This window comes from Trachurus trachurus (assembly GCF_905171665.1).
Source record: "Trachurus trachurus genome assembly, chromosome: 8".
Lineage (NCBI taxonomy): Eukaryota > Metazoa > Chordata > Actinopteri > Carangiformes > Carangidae > Trachurus > Trachurus trachurus.
Window position 1 is genome coordinate 13,376,982 of NC_139905.1, and position 22,347 is coordinate 13,399,328.

Below are 22,347 nucleotides of genomic sequence, written 5' to 3' on the forward strand. Positions count from 1 at the left end.
GTGAACCAAACACTCACCTGACTAAGGAACTATGAAACTTAATCACCTCTATTACAAATGTGAAATCAGACGACCTTGTTTGTTCAACTCAATGAAAGAAGAGTGACGTGATTTACTGTTATTGAAACAGGAATAAAGAGCCTCTTGAAAATCGAAAGCTTCTTGAAACTTAAGTGATGCTCAATTTGATTTTTCAGAAATTATGACAGCAATGGTGAAATGTCCTTCATTTCCTGATGCTGAGTAACATGGTGATTAAAACGTAAACCTCCCGACAATAATGTTGTTTTGAGTTCTGCTTTTCATCAGCAAAGCATCTGGAAAAAAAAAAGCACTGTCAGCCATTAATTAAATTTTGCATTACTCACAGGTTTCTACTTTTGAGAGATAATTGGTGCCGTTGAAAAATATTGCCAGAGTTGTGTAACATCTCATGATAATAGTGAAATGCATCCAGTTGAGGAAAAATCCTCTGATGAACCAGCATTGGTGGGGATTTGCTTTTCACAGAATGAATTTGAATGATTTGGATTGAATTTGTAATTTAGTCATTCAACTTTTCTCTTTTGGTCTGAATGAAACAGTCCCTGAACTGCAATTAGTGTATAACCTCAATCATTTTAGAGGAACTTTCATATTTTCATCTATATCCAGCAATCAACTTTTTTTTTCTGTGCAACTTGTTTGCAAACAAATGGGGAAAAAATCATAGGCCTATAGTCATAGCTATGGCACTCTAGTAGCTACATAGCTACAATCTATAGTAGGCTACTTGCAGCATGCACTTCCTCCAGGAAATAGATGACACCATCGGTGATATGCTGCAGAGTTTACTGCGCCATCCACACAACAGTCTAACTACCTACTATCGCATACATAAATAATCACAAATACAACACCACATTAAGCAAATAAACAAAACATACCTTGCTGGCTGCATGTGATCAAGGGTGGAACAAAAACAAGGCAGTGCAGCACTTTATTTTTTTTTTAACTTAAGCATAGAACTTAACTTAACTTGCAACCTACAGTGTCCTCGTGCAGGACTAAAATAAACAATAAAAACGATGTAGCCTATGCAAACAAGACATATCAAATGACAACAGCAATATTATATGCTAGTTGGGCCTAAAGGTAACCTACAGGATCTTTTGCAACCAAATAGCCTAGTTATCAAGCTGTTCCCTAGCATACAAATAGGCTGCGGTGCAGAGTAGCCTAGCTAGTTGTTTGGCTACGGCAGAATTCATAGCACAAAAAGCAGGTGATAGACACATATTATTCACCTTGTGAGAGATGGCTTCCTGGAATGTTTACTGCTGCAGATGTCGGCTTTAGGCACAAGCATGTGCAGAGGACCGCAAAAAGTTGACATATCCGGTCAATGATACGAGCTCACTTTGAAAACCCGCACACCTGTATTGTTCGACCAATCAGAAGAGGACGCTGAAGAAAGCGGAAGAAGAAAAAGAAAAAGGAAGTGGTGTGTTGGGAGGCCTGGAGGAATATTAATGCCTGTTTCAGTCAGTGGCCCAGCTCAGGGGCTGCAGTGGCTTCCCCTGTAGCTATTTAATTTAACTTTAATAAAAACACTCAGTCCGTAAATCTTCTGTGCTGTAGCTGCTGTTTATCTTCTCCCAGTTCTCATTTAGGTAAACAGCACCCCATTAACTAATGTGCAAATGTGGAGTGAAACTATGGTGGCCGTGAGCTATAAACACCTTCTGTTGACAAATGTCACATCAAATAAATCATAGCATTTTTATAATAATAGTCATTGACATTAAAATTACAGAGTATAACAGCAAACTGAACAGCTATGATTAGTGCAGCTATGGAGTTTTAAGTTAAAATAAAAGACCCTGTCTCTCTTTCTCAAACTCCTTTGCCCACCACACAAATAGGCCTGTTCCTGAGAAGTGTTGCACTTATACTTCAACATTTTGTCTCAAACTTCTCAAATTTACTGCAAATCTTCCATCGAGATAATAAATCAGACTAATTGCTTCTTTTACGTGCAACTGCCTCTAATGTGTTTAGTCTCTACTCTCCTCTGTGTATAATGCAATATCATTATGATCCCAAATAGGCTGCTGTCCTCCCCACTTGACAAACTCTAGTGTTTGTCAATGGGATGTGTTCACGCCCATAAAAATGACTAAAAGGACTGACAATAACTGATGGCAACTATAGTGTCCTCGTAATTATAACCTGCTTCCACCACATGGGGGCAGTAAATTACAAGATGCATTCAAATAGGCAACAGCTTATTTATAGGCTAGATGGGACAACATCATCATCATCATCATCATCATCATCATCATCATCATCATCTTTTTCATCATAAGAGCATGACAAAACATAGCAGTAATTACTAGCAGGGGTCCCAGCGCTACTCCCTGTGGTACACCTCGATCAACATTTGATTAGACATCAAAACTTTAAAGATAGTTTTACCAAAATCGTCAAAACTCCAAATAGTGTATGTTGCACAGATTCACAAGGAGCACAGCACAATACCTATTCTTAACGCATAAATAAGGCCAACAATACAACCTACATTCAGTTAAAGTAGCTATGATTGTTTTAATGATCCAACTGTCACATAAAACCCCTGAATATAGATATTTTTGTTCTTGTAAATAAAACAAAAATCATCTTCTGCCAGTTTCATCATCCAGTCTTTTCTGTTTAACAACACAAACATGTTTGATTCCTTTGTTTGTTACAAGAAAATGGAAAAACCTACTTGTGTCTTTATTTCTCTTTACCCTTAACCCTGAACACATTTTCAGGCTCTTTGTGCACATCCAGTTTTCAAAAGATATCTGAAAACACTGATTTGAAAAGAAACATGCTTTCTTGCAATCTTCTGTTTCACAAAAGGGGGAAAGGGAAAGTAGAGCCAAATATCAACCGACGGATTTGCAGCTGTAAATATCTGCAGCACACTGTTGTAAATTTAATCTTGAAAAGTGATCTAATTGCATCATCTTGGATTTTTGTAGATTTGACTGCAATATGAATTTTCATTTCAGTTTGTTATTTTGTGTATCAAGATTTAGATGACTTGATACACTGATCATCATTTAGTGGTTATAAAGGATTTACCCCTCCGATAATGACTTATGTCTGATTTATGAAGATGATACTGAGTCCGAGAAAGCTTTGCATTACTACTGGCTCTATTGGTGCTTAATACAGGCTTGATGGAAAATACTTTAAAATGATGGTGGAGCTTATTACAGGCTCTTTGGATTCTCATATGCAGAATGTCAACGATGTGGTGGGAAAAAGCTGCAGCAGGATGGCTGTGAGGAGACAGAAGTAGTAAACAGAGAAAATTGGCCTTAAGCTGTGCCGCAGGAATGAACATGAAGCAGTGATTAATCTGAGGGACTTTTATTTATAAATCTACGGCAAAGTTACAATAAAAGCCTTCACAAAGCAGCTGCAAAAGTTAGTTGTTTATTCATGAACTTCATTATACATACCACAAAGCAGTTGAGTAGGTGCTACACAAACTCTGAACCTGAAATATTAATTATTCAGTGATTGTCCTACTGATCTTGTAAACTGTCTCTTCGAATGGCTTACTGATAGTGAGATAGTATGCTGTGGACCACACAGAGCCACAGAGGAGCTTAAAGGTTTCCCCCTCTTCTCTGTCTGCTTTGCTGCAGAAACTGCGGGAAGATCGACTCCTTAAATCTTTAATCACCTGTGGTGCAGTAGGCAGGGAAATAATTGCTTATTTTGTAACAGCACCCACTATAATAAAAGGAATATGATACATCACTTACACTTTTGTGGGGACCGACACAGAATACAGACACTGTGTTTTTACAACAACAACAAAAAGGACTGTTTACAACACAGCTTTGTCAGAATTACCATAATATTTGTTGACCTTAAAGGATTCCTAATGATCATCAGGTTAATGCTCATTAGTAAATCAGCTACAGTGACAAGTTGAAGTCAGCCTATAAATTAGATCAATGAAGTGGGAGGAGAGCACCATTCACTCTGGGAAAAACGCTACACTCTGTAGTGGTATGCCATGTAACCCTGTGATGCAAAGTGACAGGTAATATTTTTTGACTCAAAAAAAAACCCATTACTATTTGAAATATGTATACATTTTAACTTATATTATCTTAAGTTAAAGGAAATCAGCTTTCGTCACCTCACTATTCCGCTAATGGGTTTTCATGCTAATTACACAAAGCCACAATCACCTAAATGTATATCCTTTATCTTCTTCTTACACGGTAAAAATAAATAAATAAATGTTTTAAATGGATTAGTCAAATGAATTAGTGCAACCCAGATTAACTGACACCATGTTTTACATCCTTAACCCTTGTAATAGGTGGAGAATCTGTATGAGGTACATGAAAGAGACCTTGTAAGTGTTATCTTGACTAGCTATGCTTTCTATATCTTCTTGCCAAAGCATTTCCCCTGGTCTATCTGCAGGATGTATGTTCCAAACCACTGTAACAGCTGCAGTCCGATCTCTGTCACTGGGTGAGAGATAGTAGATGTTGTTAACAGTTGTGGTTAATAGTGACTGCCAGGGTGAAATTGGTCTGTCTCTGTTGTCTCTTTTAAAAGGGTAAAGCTTTAACAATTCACAGGAGATAAGAAACTGCCGGTGCACCTCTTTGTGTGGGTTCAACCCTTCAAGTATGTTGCTTTTCCATCGTTCTTTCAGAGAAAGTGCAGTTGCAGATGATTGGGGAGTGGCCAGGAGTGCAACATGGTTAATGCATGAACATGGCAGGTACCACAGCAGGTGTTTTATTATCTGCTATATGCAATTAAGTGTGAATTTCCTCTTTAATGTCCCCACCAGGCTGGGCTGAGGTGCCAGGATGCAGTGCTGTCTCCCAGCTGTAGGCAGGCACAGGATGTTGGCTGGATCCAGTTGCCTTATTGAAAAGCTGACCTTTAAAGCATCTTGAGACTAAAGGCTTTGCATACAAATGATGATCCAATTCCTCAGTCATCGGACCAGTCATTCAATGCCACAGCATGCCACTGTTGGATGCTCTATAGCTCAAGAGACTTCCATCATTTCTCCCTGCAGTGACTTTTAATTTGCACAAATATGACAAAACAATTCACTGAAAATCCTGTTTCTGACCAAGTTCATGTTCATCATCTTTGTCTTTGTCTGCTGTTGTGAGTAAGGTGACTGTGAAAGTGGGGCGCATGCCAATTTGAGGTTATTTAATTAGTCATTATAAACAGTATGGTTTTGAAGCCAGTACAATTTAATCAGGTATGCAAATGCATGGCCTATATTAAAAACATAATTATGCAGAGGGGAGAGTAGATGGCAGATGCCATTTCCTGAAGAAATGATGCAACAGTGCCACCTACTGAGAATGAGATGCATGCACTTTGATCTGTTGATTAGATATGTGGTAATGAAGACAGGTATGCAGATATGCTCTGTTCCTCATTTTCCGTTCAATGAATGAACACAAGGTAATTGCAAAAAAAAAAATACTGTGAGTTGACTGAACGTAATTATCCTGTGATAAAACATGATCATTTTTGTGCACAACACAACTAAATCAAATATTTGGTGTTACATGGACATGAAGAAGAAAACACAGGTTTTGAATATGAAATTTATACTTCAATGGTCTGTATGGAGATAAATAAAAATAATTCAAGAAATCACACAAAATTCACAGAACAATCAGACACCATGTTTGTTTCAAATATTTATTTTCCAAGGCCAGAAATGACATACCCACTTCTAACTTTGAAATGTGCTTTGCATTTATTAAGTCTTGAAAAAAAAGAAATATCTTATGCAAAAATGGTATATACACAATGCTTTTAACCAGAAAGGCACCAAAGACACACAAGCAGTTACTGCTTCTTGCTGGCTCAGTAACAAGTAAAAACAAGACGTGGATCAACTTGAAAAGATGTGAAGTAAATCCAAACAAAGCAAATACATCATCACCAAGGTAGTAAGAGATCTTTAGTTTTCTCTCACAATGTAACTATCTTTATTTGAATGGTTAAAAAGCTAATAAGACAATAGTGGTGTTGTGATAGCTAAAATATATATTATTTATTACATAAATACAATAGTCTTAATGTAGCACATTTTATGTGTGCATTATTTACTCCCTTTTGTGGCTACAAACTGTCCACTATGTGTGCAAGGGGATAAGAAAAATGTGAGAACATCCTTAATACAAAGTACAACAAGAAAAATATTATTTATAGAACATACACATTTGTAATAAATTATTTTTAGTACAATTTCCAGGTTGTAATTATTAGAAAACAACAGCTACTGTATTTCCTTGTTACTGCTATAGACCAAAGATAATGATGATATGGCTGTGATTGTCTCAACGTTAAAAGTGTTTTGTACTGTTGTGTGCATGTGATTTACCATGACAGGAGAGCCGTTCACACCTTTGATCACACAAATGGCTGAAAACCATAAGTGACATATTCCCCCCCGAAAACCTCAGGATATCGTGTCCAGCCGCAGGCAAAGTGACGGTGCTGCACATCTTCACAAGTGCTATTAAAGCTAGAAAGTGGCACACATGAGACGGAAATGAAAATGCAACAGATTATATTCTACGTTCAGCGGCGGAGCGGGCTATCATGGGTCAGAGCAGGTCAGTTTTTGTCTGAATATCTAGGTAAACAGGTGAGGTAACTTCCTCCTAAGTATTCCTGGTATTAACACTCAGTGTAAAAAATGGCAGCAGCACTCCTCTTCTTCCCCCCTCTCTACTTATTCCTCTCACATTCAAAAGCTAAGCCTTTTCAGCCTGTGAAAGAGCCAAGCACTTGTATCATGATGGTACCTAAGATCCATGCGACACTTATTAACCAAAATCAAAAAAATTACTGTGACATGCAATCAAAATGAAACTAACCCTGTGGTTTAGGCGGCTTAGGTAGCTGGGATTACAATAATGTAATGTGAGTGATAAGAAACAAACCATTATCGCCATTCCTCTTCTAATATGGGGCACTTATCTCAAGAAATCAAAGCATCTTATTTGATCCCTTCCTGGATACACCAGTGGTCTCGCCCAGAGTGCTGTGGCTTCTTTGCGACTGGTCCCACGGGAAGAACTGCACACAGTTTTCTGATGTGTTAATCACTTCCTCAGCTGTTTCTCAGACGTGTGACTGTCATTTGTTTAGAGTGATAGTGACATAAGATGTAGGTATGTAGCCTTCATCTCCATTGCTTCTACGGACACGGGTCCAGCCGTCGCCCTTGTCCTCCTCAACCACAGACAGCACCTCCCCCTCCTGCATAGAAATGGTCCCTTCACTGGCACCTGAAATGGGAAAAGACAAAGTCAGTGGAGGCAAATATCCCTCTGCTACTTTATGTTATGCAAGACTACAGAAGCCTGGTTTCTGCCCATACATTGTTCTAATACTCATGTGGATCACATACCAGGGAAGTTGTACATTGCTGTGCAGTTCCCAATAGGAGCGGTTAATTCATCATCTTCAAAGTCATCATCAAACTCTGCATAAATGGCTTGGGAGGAATCAGGAGTGCTTTCATCAGAGTGAGCTCCATGAGGGCTTCAGAGAGAGAAAGAGAGAGAGAGAGAGAGAAACAACATAGGTTTTCTGCGCAGCATCAACAACATCTCAGTGTGTCAATCATCATGTCTGTTAGTAGATTATTGTGTTACCTTTGTACATCATGAGCTCCATTATTGTTGAATGCGTGACTTTTATAACGCAACGTGTCCCCTCGACCTCCTGCTTCAGCCAGCCAAGTCTACACAAGAGAAGATAGATATACAATGATAAGGAGAATGAGGCAGTTCATTTACTAATAGATACGCCTAGTCATGTTATGAAGAGGAATGCCATTACTGATGCAGACTGAAGAAATCAGGTGCGTGCTCTTATTATTCGAGCAGCAGCCTTAACCATTGTCTCCTTCACATCATGTTTTATCCTTGCCTAAGCTCTGCTAAACAAAAAGTCTAAACAAACAGAAAGGAAGTTACTGAAACAAAGAACAAATATGGACTGACCCCATAGCTGAGCAGCTATTGTGTCGTGAAAAGCCCAAAGCAGCATGTCGCTGGTTTGACCTCTAGCTGGCCAAACAGCTTAATGCATGTCGCCCTATTCTGTCTCTCCCTGTGTCCTGTCTATCTACACTACAGTTGCCAGATAAAAGCAAAAATGTCCAAATAGTAACTGAAAAAAGAGGACATGTGTACATATTAATAACCGATGGCCTAATTACCTCATGATATAATATATTATATAAACACCTAACGATTTTATATTAATTATAAGAATAAACGGCTGAGTCTTATGACATCACATGAACAAATGAGGGGCTCATAATGATAGATGACCTCATCAGAGACGTCATAATTACCTCATACTTGTTCACATCTCCTCTGAGCCGCTCTATATTCTGGGATGTCTGGCTGATTTGAGAAGCCAGACTGGCAGGGTCTCCCATTTGAGGATTTTTCTCATAAACATCTTTCATCTTCCCCAGGGCCTCACTGAAGAGCGGCGAGAGAGAGTGAGAACGAGAGAAGAAAGGAACAAGAGAGGAAGAGGGAAAGTGACTTTCAGTAGAGAACCGGTTCCCTGCAGAGCTCAGGGCTGGGTAAACAATTCAAACGCTCACAGAGGCACCACAGACTTGTACACACTGGTGTGCACTGCATGAATGTTATATCCAACAACCCCTCCACCCGCCCTCCCCACCAGAGAGGTTCTGACAGGGATGGTTATTAATACGCAGAAGAATTCCCACATATACACACAAACACACACCTCTGATCTACTTCCTTTTGCAATTCCTTGCAAATTTCCTCCAGTTTCTGTTGCAACCTCTTCCTGCGCTGCTCAGGAGGAAGATGTGCGAAGTCCTCCGTCACTGTGGGCTGCAAAAGGTCACAGGAAGGGTGGATTAACACTGAGCTTACTCTTACTCTAAAAGCAGCAGTTTCACATCAACAGTAACCACGATAACAGACATGTCTCAGGAAATCAAGCATGTAGTTTGTGTTCAGCTCAAGGAACAACATGATTTGACTGATGGTTTTAAAAACACTACTTTACATATCATAGTTATGCATGAATGTAAATCCAATGGCTTGCAACAGTGAGCTGAACCCAAAACCACCACCCATGGACCAACAAATATAGCACACTCTTAACACGCCCCATTATGTTATATTTGAACTCCAATAAATAAAGTCACGGTTGGAAAATACAACACAACAAAGTGCACAGAAAATACAGACTTTAAAAGGACATCAAATTAAGACTGGATTATGAATTGATCATTTTTCCCTATGTGCTACCATCCAACCATTCCTCCCTTGCTCCACCACCAGGTGGCCACCTCTTCAAAACAAACAAGTCTTGCCACATGACATGATGTCGGACTACAGTCATCTGAACACAGAAACCCCAGCAGCAGAGTTTTGTGAGGGGACAATTAGTATAATAATGATGAGTTGTTGTAATGGAAAGGTGGCCATTTTTAAGTGTCACACAGCTGAGACCCCCACACCACATGTGTTGTCCATATTACCGTAATCCTCTCTGGAGTAAATTTCTGAGGAGAAAAGAAACAGTGTGTGTATAGAAAAATCTCACCATATCCTTAACAGTGGTTCCTCATCCCCAAAAGGTTGCTGACTACAAGTTACTAACACAGAGATGTTGATTCATTGTGAGCAGTGAGAGCTATGTCACATTATCTAAGTCCTGAAAATGTGAATCGTCTGAGGAATTCAGTGAGTGTCGCAGAGGCAGGAGCACAGGAGGATGTGCGAGCCCCGATGGGTGGAGGTCCCCGCCGGGCACGCGAACCCTCTCCTCTGGTGACTCACCGATCTCCTGAGCGTCCGGAACGAAGAGATTCTGGGTTTGACTGTCTTATTGATCTCCTTCAAACAGTACGACAGGGGGTCCCGGCCAAACTTGGGGGAAGGGGGTCCGTTAGCAGGTGAGGGGGCAGGGGGTGTGGAGAAAGGTGGGAGCGTGGAGGGAGAGAGCTGGGTTGGGAATGAGACCAAAGTACCAGCACCCGAGGCATGAGATATGCAGGCGTAGGGTGATGTACGGGGGGAGGATAGGGGAGGGGGAGATGGAAGGATGGGAAAAAAAGAGGGAAGACAAAAACAAACAAGGTGACAAGGGAAAGAAAAAGACACCGTCAACACCTTAAAGCACACCACAAAGCCAGGAAGACAACACTGGAGCAAACCCAGCACACGAGCCCAGAGAGCAAGAAAGCCCAAACACACATCTGTCTCTGTGGCTCTTGTTAAAACAAAAAAACACAAAAACCACACTGCAAGCAACCAACCACACCTCTCAACCAGCAGCACAGCAGCCCAACACCTGCAGTCACACTTACTCCAGGTTGAAGGGCAGAGTGAGCCACAATGAGGAACTGGGGTAGGTCAACAGAGCTAAACCAAACCTGAACTTCTTTTTTGAAAAAATCAAACTTTTTACACACTGGCTCTTACATGTAGTTTTACTCATCATAGGTTGTTTTTCACTCCCCAGCCTCATTGCAGAGACTCTGCAAAGACACAACTTTATGACTAATAGGACGTCACTGACTTGGAAGTGAAAATGAAGATGAAAGTTGAAGAAGTGTCTCCCAAACTATACACTGTAAATATAAGCCGTATTTATGAGATGCATTTTGGTACAGGTTTGACCAACGTGAGGCCAGGATGTACACACAGATAATGATGACTATGATGGAGACTACAATGGACACATTCATCTGGATTTCACTCCCAAATAAGTGGCCCAGTATGATGGGTAAAAGTGGGCTTCTTTCAATATCACTGCTGGGGTGTCATAAAAATATAATTGCAAATTTTCCAGAGTTTAAGCCGTTACACATTCGAGCAGGGTTGCAGTAAAAGTATAAATGACATGTATAATGAATCAAACAGTGAAAATTAGACCCCTGTTATAAAAGAAAAAAAAAACTTTCCCTTAGCTAAATTTGCAAAGTTAATCATTAGAATTCAGTTTGAAATCTGTGCTATCTCCCAGTCTGATCTTTATAGATGAAATATTAATTCATATATCAGTGCAGTTCTTATTAATAGCCTGCTTAATTAGCATAGAGGAAGAGTTCTTATATATTTTTTTGGGATGTGACTCTTTGAAAGAGGTCAACTTGCAAACATGGCAGAGGGAACTACTGTAAAACCTCTGTTTCAGCTATATGTCTATGTGGGAAGGTGGGGGTGGGCTCCATTAGTTTAAGTATATAGGAGGCTGATACCCTGTAGCCTCCAACAGTGAATGTCTAAAACAGCCCCACAACAAGGTCCCCTGTGTAAATACTGAGTGCTGCAAGTACAACACTATTATTATGTGAACATCTACTGGCTAGGTGCTAGTTTTCTTGAGAGTTATGGGGTTCTAAATACAGAGCTGTTAAGAATGGAAATGTTTCAGGACCAGGCATAAACCAAAAGCTCACTCAAGCCGATATAGTCAGCCTCCTATTCATACTGCTACAGGCCTAATTGGGAGAGCATGACTGATGACACAGAGCAGTGTGCCACACACATACACAGAACAGGAAGAGTGCACAGCAGAGCACGGCCATTGAGACATGCAGAGAGAAGAGAGGCGCTGAACAAGCAAACACTGCAGGGAGGAAAGAAGGGATCGTTTAGTGCTGGGACTGGAGGAGGGGGGACCATTAGCTGGTTAGTGGTCAGCCTCTCAAATCACCATTTTAATTTTGGACGTCGGCAAGCGTGCTCCGTCGTTTACATTGCAGTGAGGCGCCTCTTGATCCAAGAAGATACTCAAGAGCGTAATAGAAAAATGTCAGTGTTGACATTTTAGCATGGATGTGTGGTTGGCCCTGATCTAGTTTTTCTGACCTGGTAAACCTGGTGTCATCCCAGTGTTGCTACAAAGATTTTATTGTGGTGAGAGACATAATGCTAGGTTCTGGCCAATATAATGGAAGCAGTGTGTTTGTGTATCCCTGTAGAGGAAAATTCAATATTGTTTGGGCCCTGTGCTGATGAAAGCACAAGCACAGCAGAATGCTGACTGCCAGTTGACCTATTGGAAACCACGTTGCAGAGAGAGGGAGGGTGTGGGAGGGGGCAAGGTTTATTCACTCGCAGCCAGGGACAGAGTCATGCAAAGGACCTTTTCTAGAAGTGCTGGGGTGTGCGTCAGTTCATGTGTAATATAATAAAAGAGGTTCATGCATTATTATCCTGAACTTTAGAGATGAGAGGGTGGTGTGTTTGCATGTAGCCACAACCACGGGTCCGTCAGGAGTGCTCTCTGTGGAGGGGATTTCCTGCCTCTGCCTACTGGTTCTGTGGCTCAAACAGTCCCACTAATCTGATTGGCTGCCAACCTGCAGATTTCCAAACCTGCCGTCATTGATCATCGATGCCAACTCATTCATTTCACACGTTTCATAACACAAAATATGAGACCATATCATTATGCTAATTTGACCTATACGCTTGCGTGAAATGTCCTACCTTACTCCTTTTGCTGAAAAGCCAAAAGTTTTTGCCCTTGTTCTTTCCCAGAAGGTCCATGGGGCCTTTGGGTGTACCCAGGCTGCTGTCAGACGAGGCACGGTTGATGCCCTGACTGTAGTCCTCAAACTCCAAATCTCCTGGTCGTTCAAAGCCTGATTTGTTCTGCTCTATTACAACCATGGAGTCCTGCATTAGATGCAATTTTGGATAAGAGCAATTGAGAGTTATTATCAAACAGATGCACAAATAAAACAAATGGGCTGCAAAAAGCCATGCTGCACTTTGAAATCCATTTAGTATATGTTGAGGCCGACTCACATTCTTCTCATTAACATTAGTGCCAGCTTTAGTAATGCCTTCCAGGCACTTGCCAATGATAGGCATCACATGCTTCTCTGTGTCTGAGAACAAGATGTAGCCTTGCGCCAACTTCTGTACTCGCCTCTCTTCCAGATCCTGTAGTTTCTAGTGAACACATAACAACAGCTGCTCAGATTAAGTCATTAGTAGTTTCATACATATCCCACAATACAACGTGTCTCTCAATATAAAGTAGATAATATGATATTTCTATGGCACAGGACTTCCTTTGGGACAAATATAACACTGCAGTTAAGGACTGAAGTTAAGCTGTTTTTGATTATGAATCTGAAAACTTAAAACATGACGCATGCATATGTGAACCAAACTATCAACACAAAGTAAACAAAAACTCAAATGTTGGCATCAATATAAATATGATCCGAACTGTTACCAACATGGTTAATAATAAATCATTTATAACACAGACACACACACAAACCTAGCTACCTAAATGACTAACGGCATCAGTTATCACTCTATCACATATTAACAACTCCAATAAATGATGATTGTAAGAATATAATCATGTTGCAGTATTCAGTTCACTTACATTGAAGATGAGTGGCATATCATTAAAATAGAACTGGTTCTGTTCCTTGTTATACTTCTGAAGCTGAGCAGCATAGTCGTTCTTACACTCCTCTGCTACATGGGCTCTCATGTGAGCCTGCTGTTTGGCCTGCAACCACACACAGACACACACAAACACACACACAGACATGTATATACACACACGACAGGTTAGCCAGTTTCATCTGAATCTACTTTGATTGTGTGAAATAGCCCTTATCATGGACATTTACCCCTCCCTCCCTTATTACTTTTTCAACATCTGCTTTTGTTGCATTGATGTCTTGATCGGTCTTCTCTGCGTACTGTGCTGCACGCTCTGCTTCTCTCCACTCCCTCTCAAAGCGCTTTTTACTCTGGCATGGAGAAAGAAATGAAAGAGAAAAATAGAGAGACCATGTTCATTTCATCCAGTAAAGTAGGGTCACTGCCTGAATGAAATATGAGAAGGTTCTACTATTTTGGGCAAAAGATTTATTTTTACTGCCTTTTTTGAAAAGATGGATCGGGGAGGTTTTAGGCTTCGGGATCAGAAGATTTCCATCACTAAATAGGTCCTGGATTGATGATACAAGTCCAAAACTGAGACCTGCTTTCCATTCTATCCAAGTGTTTTTACTACAGACAAATATAGTCATCTGACTGACCACACTGCTTATGCAATCCTTCTCTTCCAAAGATTACTACTTTCCCTAATTAACCCAACATACAGAAAAAAAGACTACAGAAACAAGTCGTGCTTATTATAATTCAAAATGTTGTGGCACATCAAGCTTATAGGGAAAATGTAATTTAGAAAACCTTTCAATCTTTCAAAATCCTAACATTGGACTTACACTGTCGAGCTGCTTGTAGGTGCTCTCCAAACTCTGCTGGGACTTCTTGGCCTCCATGAGATACTGCAAACATTCATAAAAATAGACAGAGTGAGACACGACTCAGATGGCAGAGGGTGGGACAGCCATGTGTAGGGTCAGACAGAGAATAAACAATGACCTCCTAAAGTCATACAACACAACAGACAAGACAACAAACACCAGTGTGTCTGCTTGAGACATCACGTCTGCAGCACAAGCCTGTACACGGCTGCAGTGTTCTGCAATCCAGTGGGACTGAGCCAAAGCATTCCTCATAGAGAAATGGCACACCAGCGCTCGAACCACGCTTCTCCCAGGAGACACAGTAAGGCTTCCTTCCTGCCGCAACAGTGAGATCTCCACTCCTTTAAATCTCCAACTTTTCCCCTCCCACCCTTCACACTCCAGCTCACTGGTGTGTGCTGTGGACTCCAAATGAAAATCCCATCTGGCCTGTTGTCAGACGGGTGTTGAATATGATACAGCAGGCGCATACCAGCATGCTAGTGTGTACGCACAGTTCAAATATAAGTGTGTCTGTGTATTTCATTCATACCACAGATTGAACGCAGCTCAAAATAAAGAAGGAAATTAAAAATGACCCAAATCTCCGCAACACAACATGATTGACAAGCTACAGTTGAAACTGTATTAAAGGGCTGACGACAAGGCTGTGGAAAAAGTTCATCTAATGTGCCTGGACGCTGTAGTATGCTAAATATTTGGCCTTGAATGCCATTTTATCTGTAGAAATTCACCACATTCAATTGATTTGGAGTGTACTGGTTGCTGCAGAGATGGGATCTTACACAACCCAACCCAGGACACTCCTGTACCTTTTCACATCAAACTCACCGTCTTTCGCTCCTGCTTGAGCTCCTGCAGGTACTTGGTGAGATCAATGCAAATGTTCATCATCATGTTCTCAGCAATCAGCTCTCTCTGCCCGGCGTAGTCGTTCATCTCATTTAAGATGTCCAAAAAAGACTGGTAGCTGGATAACCTACCATTCAAAGGAAGGCAGAGGGAAGGGTGGAGAGATAAGGACAAAGCGATAGAGGCACTGATAACGTGATAAATAGGCAGGCTCCAAAAAGAAGTCAACACTGGGCCAAGTTGAGATAAGAAGCTGCCTGATTCCTGCTTCCTTCTAGGGTCATTTAAATGGCTCCAACAGCAGCACCACACTACAGCATAGATCACGCTAATAACACAATGATTCCTATCAGTTTGAAGCATGATATTATTTTTTATGAGTTTATGAGTTATGAGTTTTGTTTGTGTCCCTCAGTGAGCACTGCACAAAAAGCTATTTAGGGCAAGTGGCAATTCAGATTAGACCCAGTTAGCTCAATTCTACCTGACACTGTTTCACAACTGATCATATTTATCAATATACTGCCTGTTGAAACTACTCTGAGAACTACTCTGTGCCAAACAGTACTGTATAACTGCAGGGAAATTAGCTAAACAATGAGTTGAAGTCAAGGGGAGACAGAGATTTGGATGGTAATTCTTTGTAGGTTCATCACTACATGTGACACCTTTCATGTTGTATACTTAAAAAAAAAAAATATATATATATATATATACACTGTATATATCACACTTAGTTATAGTAACAGTTTAATTCATGAATCTGTTTTCATAAAAAAAAACAATAATGTCTCACCTGCACTCTGGTTCATCTTTGCTGGTTCGTTTTATGTTAAATTTCTTGGAAAGGTTCCTGTGGGCAGTGACAGTGCATCAAGCAAGTGGTGAACAAATGCTTCACAAATTCTCACTGGGGAATGGGTGAAAAGATGGATGACAGCTGAAGAAAGCTCATTATATAACAAAACTGTTCTTCTTCTTCTTTTTCTGTCCACTAACTGTTTTCATAAAATAGAATTTTAAAACAAAAGTCCACTTAGGAACATATTACAATAGCTGTTCTTCCTTCTTTCTCTCTCCCTCTGACCACATCCTGTCTGTCATGCGCCAGTCTGCTCCCACTTCCTCTCCTCTCCGCCAAAGCCCAGCGCTACAACAGATGTGAGCCGTGCAGACTGGGAAGACAACTGGGAGACGGAGCACCGAGGACGAGGAGGGAAAGAGCGAGAGAGTGAGCACACTGCAGCTGGAGAATGAGGCCAGTGTTTCACAGACAAGTTAGATTCTGTCCCAAAGTAGTCATAAGACCCCACAAACATTTCATACACAGCCTTTTAACATGCACCCATGCAAACACAAGCAAACACCCACTGACCAGGGCTGCTTTGAGCAACACACTCGCAGAGAGGCATTGGAGGCAGATATGCACGGGAGAACAACAACAAGAGCGAGGCCTACCTCAGTTGTTTAGCATAGTTTTGCTCAATCTCTGTCCTCTCCTTCACAAATTTCACATACTTCTCCACAAGCTCCAGGCCAGACTGTGTGTGCCTCTCAATGATGTCATATTGGTCCTGGGGAAAGAAGCATGAGAGACAAATAAGGTAAAGATATCAAGGTATCACGTGGCGGTATATGAAACATGTGTTGGTTTCTGCAGAATAACTACGTTCTTCTGCTCTGGGTTTGAGGTCATCTAGAAGAATCATGAATGGAGGGCAATAAACTAAACACGTCAAGGTTTGTTCCTGCATGTTGGATTCCACAAATGCTCTCCACATGTGCAGAAAATCTTGGCGACGGTCTCTTGACTTCCGCTCAGCTTTAACTCATGAGGCACCTCTGTTGTCCCAGAAAGAAGACAGAAGAAGGACAAAGGGTCACCAGGGGTCACAACCCTCTTCGCAGGAAGAAGGTGGTGCTCTCCTGATACATTGTTCTGTGTCAAGTTTTAAATGACTTCAAGTGAGCGTTAGAGAGCCCTTATTAACGTGGATCTTTGACCCAGTTCATGTCTGTTTCATTCACAGCTGATTTTGCTGAGTTTTCCTTTTCAGATTCCTCGGTATGAAGGAGGTATATTGTGTTTCTCTTCCTCTTTCACCATCTCTTGCTCTGTCTTGCACTTTGCGACACCTACAAGCTCAAACAAGTCTGTTAATAGTGAAAGATGAAATCTGCACTGATCTTTCTTCAGTCGTTCTGCACTCAGAACAATTCCCTTAAGTGTTCTTTGCTGCTGCCTTAACTAAAGTTAGGGGGGGTTGAAAAGGGGGATTTCTGACAAGCTGGGCCATGTTCTTCCGTACCCCTCCTGCCCTTCAGGTAAAACAAAAGAGACAAAACCCAAATGAATGAGACAGAGTTTAGCCTAATTACAGAACACAGTTAAAAGGTTAAGAGAGAGGCCTGCAATCCATCACCACAATAATACCCAACCAATAGGCAGACTGGGGCTTTAATTCAGTTCCATTAATTATGGAGCAGACGCGACGATAGTCGATACAGCCAACTTAAAGCTACAGATTTTCCAATTTTGCAAAGGTGCTTGTGTTAACAACTGATTTTCGTTTTCGTTTTCTTTAACGACTGAAACCCAAGCAGTGACTGTGGTGCAGTTCACTATACATCCCAGTGTAACATGGAAGGATACAGTGGATGAGGAATGTTAGAAGGACATTTATATGCGCTAATAATAATGTTCATGGTTACACAGCACTGGACAGTCAATGTGGAAATACAGTGCCATCAACTTTTAGCCACAGTTACAGATTAATGGTCAAACGCTGCATCAGGGCAATGGGGAGGACTGACGTGTCTGAATTATTATATATTGTAGGCTTTCAATTATTTTATGATGACCTTTCCTATTATGAAAAGACCATGATAGCAGAGAAGGAAAGTTATATACTTTCTCAACTCTTGATACAGTCAGTTTGCATAGATAAGTTCTGTATTTGCATATTCAGGTTCTGGCCTGTGCAGTGTGCAAAACAGGTCAACTATTGTGGAGATTGATGAGGAGTTGTTAGGTGTAGTCTCTGTGTAAGTTGAGCAGTGGATCTCCAAACCAGTACTTTGTCTCCCACTCAAAGCAACTCAGTAAGTGTGTAGTGTACAAACACTGAGTCCCAATCTAGTATTTGCACAGCCCTACACAGCACAACTTCAATATGCAGACTTGATGTTGACAAGCTTTATCAGACTCAAGTGTGATATGCTTGATAATTTGTCTGTATTAAATTAAAATATCCTGCGAAACAGCTGTGCAGGATACTCGTGCTCTGTCTTTATTAACTGTAATAAGTAGTTTTTTTTTTAAAAGGTCAATGTCCTGCCACCTTTCTTTTTAACTTCATTAGTCATATCTTTCATAACATTACATGAGTTAATAAAATCCCACTGTGATGTCAACACACAGTGTCTCTTTCTTACTGGCTTTTCTTCCAATGGTAAAATTGCATTTTGAAAATAATTCAAAGGAAGTGGCTTTGTTGATCAATCTACCTCCTTATGATAACACTCCTTTGTGACTTATCTCATACTAAACTAGATAAGTTGATTTCCAAGATGTTCTTTAAGATGATCACGCTCGACTTTACTGTATCTGTTACACAGATCATCTCTATAAAAGAGACCACTATATTTTACCCAAAACATCCATACCCGTTGTGTAATGTTATGTAAATACATGTCATATATGTGTTTATGTATTATGTGATGGATGACCTGAACAGCAGCTCGCACAACAGCCTACGACACTCAAAGACACAGATTCTCTCACTCTTTAAAAATATAAGAAATGGCTGAAGCAGAATCAACACTGATAGTGATAAATAAAACTTCTAAGTAATAACTTGTGTCATGTGGTACATTCAAATGTAAAACCTCAAAAAATACCCTGGGTTGTATATTTCCTCTTATTCTGACAGTGGCTATCTGTTCAAATGATATGGGACTTTTCGGAACAATATAAGGAAGTAAAAAAATTAAGGTAACCGTTGAATCGGCCAATTATTCCTCATGTTTACCTAAACAAAAGTCCCTGTCAGTCCAACAGTGTTGTGGGCAAACCAAAAACTGAACAACATAACATTAAGATGATGTTTATCTAGTAGACAACCAATAATAGAAGTAGTAGTTCACTTTGAAGGCACAAAAAAGAGTTTTTATCGCACAACACATATGCCGATACTGATGTTTCAAGAATCAGCCATCAAAATTATCATTCTGAGTCTGTTCTCTCTAGGTAGGTAAAATATGTCATGTTTTTTAGGGTTAAATGCAGAATTAGAGGACGACCCTTGGATGAACTTTCAGTGTGAGCTCCTTTAAACGGCACAAAACTGATAATAGGTCTGATAAAGTCTGATAATCTCTATAAATTAACTGTGACTGCTTCATTCCAAACAAGAGTGCCCCAATTAGAAAATCCAACTTCATTAAAACTGTCTTAAAATACATCAAAATAGCTTTCAAGGACATACAGTAGTCAGTGTCTAGTCAAACACCAGTAGTTGTCAGACCGCTGCAATTTATCACCATCCAAAGCCACAGTCAAAATCATCTTTATATGTCCCTGTAGACTGGGTTTGTACTGGAATAATTTTCATAAATCAGAAATGGTTATATATGAAATTACTCCTGACAGCTATAAAATGGAATATCTTGTACTTCAATAAATACCATGGAGAAAACTGGCTTCAACCACATGCCACTGCCACAACTTGTAGTCACGCTGAAAGTCATGGAGCTACAAGACTTAGGTGGATGTTTCAGCCCTGAGTCACCCTGTCCTCAAGAAAATAAAGGGCCTGGCATTGCAGGACCTGCCACAGTAGTTCTCAGGGTCGGCCTGGTAGTACTCACTATCGCAGCTAATGCTTAGACACTGATCTTCCACTCGGCAAACTTGTGCCTTAAAATAGCCACTGGATTAACGACAATCAGGGGACAGATGCCATAGAGCTGATTTGGCTGACAGGATGACTCTCGGCCAAACATTAACAGAACCAATTATGCCTACAGGGCTTTGTCTGACCAGACAGGTGACGATACAGTATGGGAAAAAAACTAAACAATTTTGACTTCATCATCTATATTTCGAAGTCTGAAGATTGAATATTGGCTTTTGGAGCTTCCTCTTAAAAGAGTGAAACAACTTCATGTAATGAACAGGAAAGACTGCTATACAATGATAAAGCCTCTGATTAATACTGGGGTATACGGATGTTTCTATGACTCAATCAAAGTAGGGCAAAACTAATTAGGCTGTTGCACCAGCACATACGAATGGAAAAGGGACAGGGGAAGAGGCCTAGGGGGAGCCTCTGTAATGAGGTCACAACCTCCCTATCCTCATCTTTGCAATGCTCCATTTTACATATTGAGGTTCCCTGAAAAAAATGCATCCGTTTGCAAATGTGTGACTTCATCTCTGCCATACAGTGCATGGACAGTCGTCAAGGAAGTATGTTACATGGTGGAGTATTATAGAATTACTTTCAGTTCTGGACTATGTCCTTACTTTTGCTAGATGTTAACAAACTCACCGCTGTGGTTTGTTTTGACCTGGTAAACAGTGTCCAAATGACCCACTGTACTAGTTTACTTTAATTACTGGGTCAAATGAGCCTAATAAAAGAGAGCACAGATCCTAAGGCAGCAGTCAATCCAACACTTGACCCTTTCACACTAAATTGGGAAATCACTAACTCATGAAATCTGTGCACTGTTTGTTGAATGAATAATCAGGCCACTCAGGTGGACAGAGGCGGCACTTCAGCAGCGATGAAGCCTGTTGTCAAGGCAAATGACAGCATCTGATTTCATCTCTATGGCAGCAAGGTGTGCCAGACTGTAAACAATCGAAGAGCCCACTCGGTATGCAGCACACCTCAGCACACTCATAGCGCCTGCAACAAATTGTATCTTTGCCACTGTATTGGGCTTATTAGGCTACTGTAGGCTACTTAAATCTCGAAACACTTGATACATTAAACTTTTTGTTTATGTTTATTTTTGCACGTGATGCAATTGGCTAAATAAGGCAGAAAAACTCATCCCTTTACAAAGATATCTGAATTTAAGTAACTCTCCAGCTTTGCCTCGGGCACTGCAGACAACCCACTACATGACGTTACATCTTTCCTGTGAGGGGGAAGAAAAAAAAACTTTGGAGTAACACAGTAAAACCAAACTAGCGACAATGATCCTATAGCCACATTAAGTTGATAATGCGCTCAACTCTCCTCAGATGCAACATGTTGGCAAAAGGAGTCTCCACTAACCCAGTCTTTGTTTGGACTACTTCAAGGACAAGAAAACTGTCCGAAAATGGAACCGTGTTCGTGAATGCAACGTTTTGCAACCACAACAGCCGAGCGGAGCCGAAGTTTCACCGCTCTTTTCGGGAACACTTAGTTATCCCACTCATATGGGGATTTAGGCGCTGTCTGCTTTTTGAGCGAACACTGCTCGGAGAAATGCATTGTCACAACACTATTATCGAAGATGTTGGACTCACCCAGAGCTCTGTTCCCCAGTCCATGTTCAGCTTGTTGGCCAAGCCGCCTGACCACCCCCGAATACAAAGAACTTCTCCAAAGTTATCCCAGCGGCAGCCCGGAGGACGGCCCTGGCGATGAGTTTATAATCCCGGGGTGATAAATCAGTCGTAACCACTACGGCCTCCGGTTTTGTTTCATTCAACAATTAATATAAACCAGCATCATCATTAACCAATTAACCCGGTCTGGCAGTCGTTTGTCTAGTTTGTCCAAATATTTTTCATAGCGAAGCAAAGAGGGATAAACTAGCTTTCATATCCGCGTCACTCCCAAATCCTAAATCTTAAAGGGGCAGTGCACTGAACCGCACACGACACAGGCCTCACAAGTGAAATAGTGGGCCACATCCTGAATCTCCCTGCTGCTTCAAATTACATTTTTGTTTGTTTTGTTAGGGTTTTTTTTTTCACAGTCACAGTCACACTGCTACTACACCAAGCTACTGACAGAGCATCTTATAAATTCCCCAGCATGGATTAATTCATGCTATAACAAGCTGACTGATGTTGGCAGATTTACCAATTCACACTGAGTTATTCAAGTCATGAGCATGAA

The 22,347-nt window shown here is 40.8% G+C and overlaps 1 protein-coding gene across 4 annotated transcripts; it reads right to left on the reverse strand.

The window, feature by feature from the left end:
- Positions 1-5,840: 5,840 nt before the first annotated feature.
- trip10a (thyroid hormone receptor interactor 10a) lies at positions 5,841-22,047 on the reverse strand. 4 transcript variants are annotated; one of them, XM_083977222.1, is made up of 16 exons: positions 21,750-22,035; positions 16,893-17,065; positions 16,682-16,797; positions 16,020-16,076; positions 15,203-15,350; positions 14,327-14,389; positions 13,742-13,846; positions 13,471-13,599; positions 12,876-13,022; positions 12,555-12,743; positions 9,894-10,058; positions 8,827-8,936; positions 8,417-8,549; positions 7,710-7,798; positions 7,463-7,596; positions 5,841-7,340 (listed from the first exon to the last, which is right to left on the reverse strand). In XM_083977222.1, the coding sequence occupies exons 2-16, from the start codon at positions 16,917-16,919 to the stop codon at positions 7,189-7,191; spliced, it is 1,764 nt and encodes a 587-aa protein (XP_083833348.1). In that variant the 5' UTR covers positions 16,920-17,065; positions 21,750-22,035; the 3' UTR covers positions 5,841-7,188. The 4 variants fall into 4 exon arrangements, with proteins under 4 accessions (XP_083833348.1, XP_083833349.1, XP_083833350.1 ...); XM_083977223.1 differs by lacking the exon at positions 16,893-17,065 and having other exon boundaries at positions 21,750-22,047; XM_083977224.1 differs by lacking the exon at positions 9,894-10,058.
- Between the last annotated feature and the right edge of the window lie 300 nt (positions 22,048-22,347).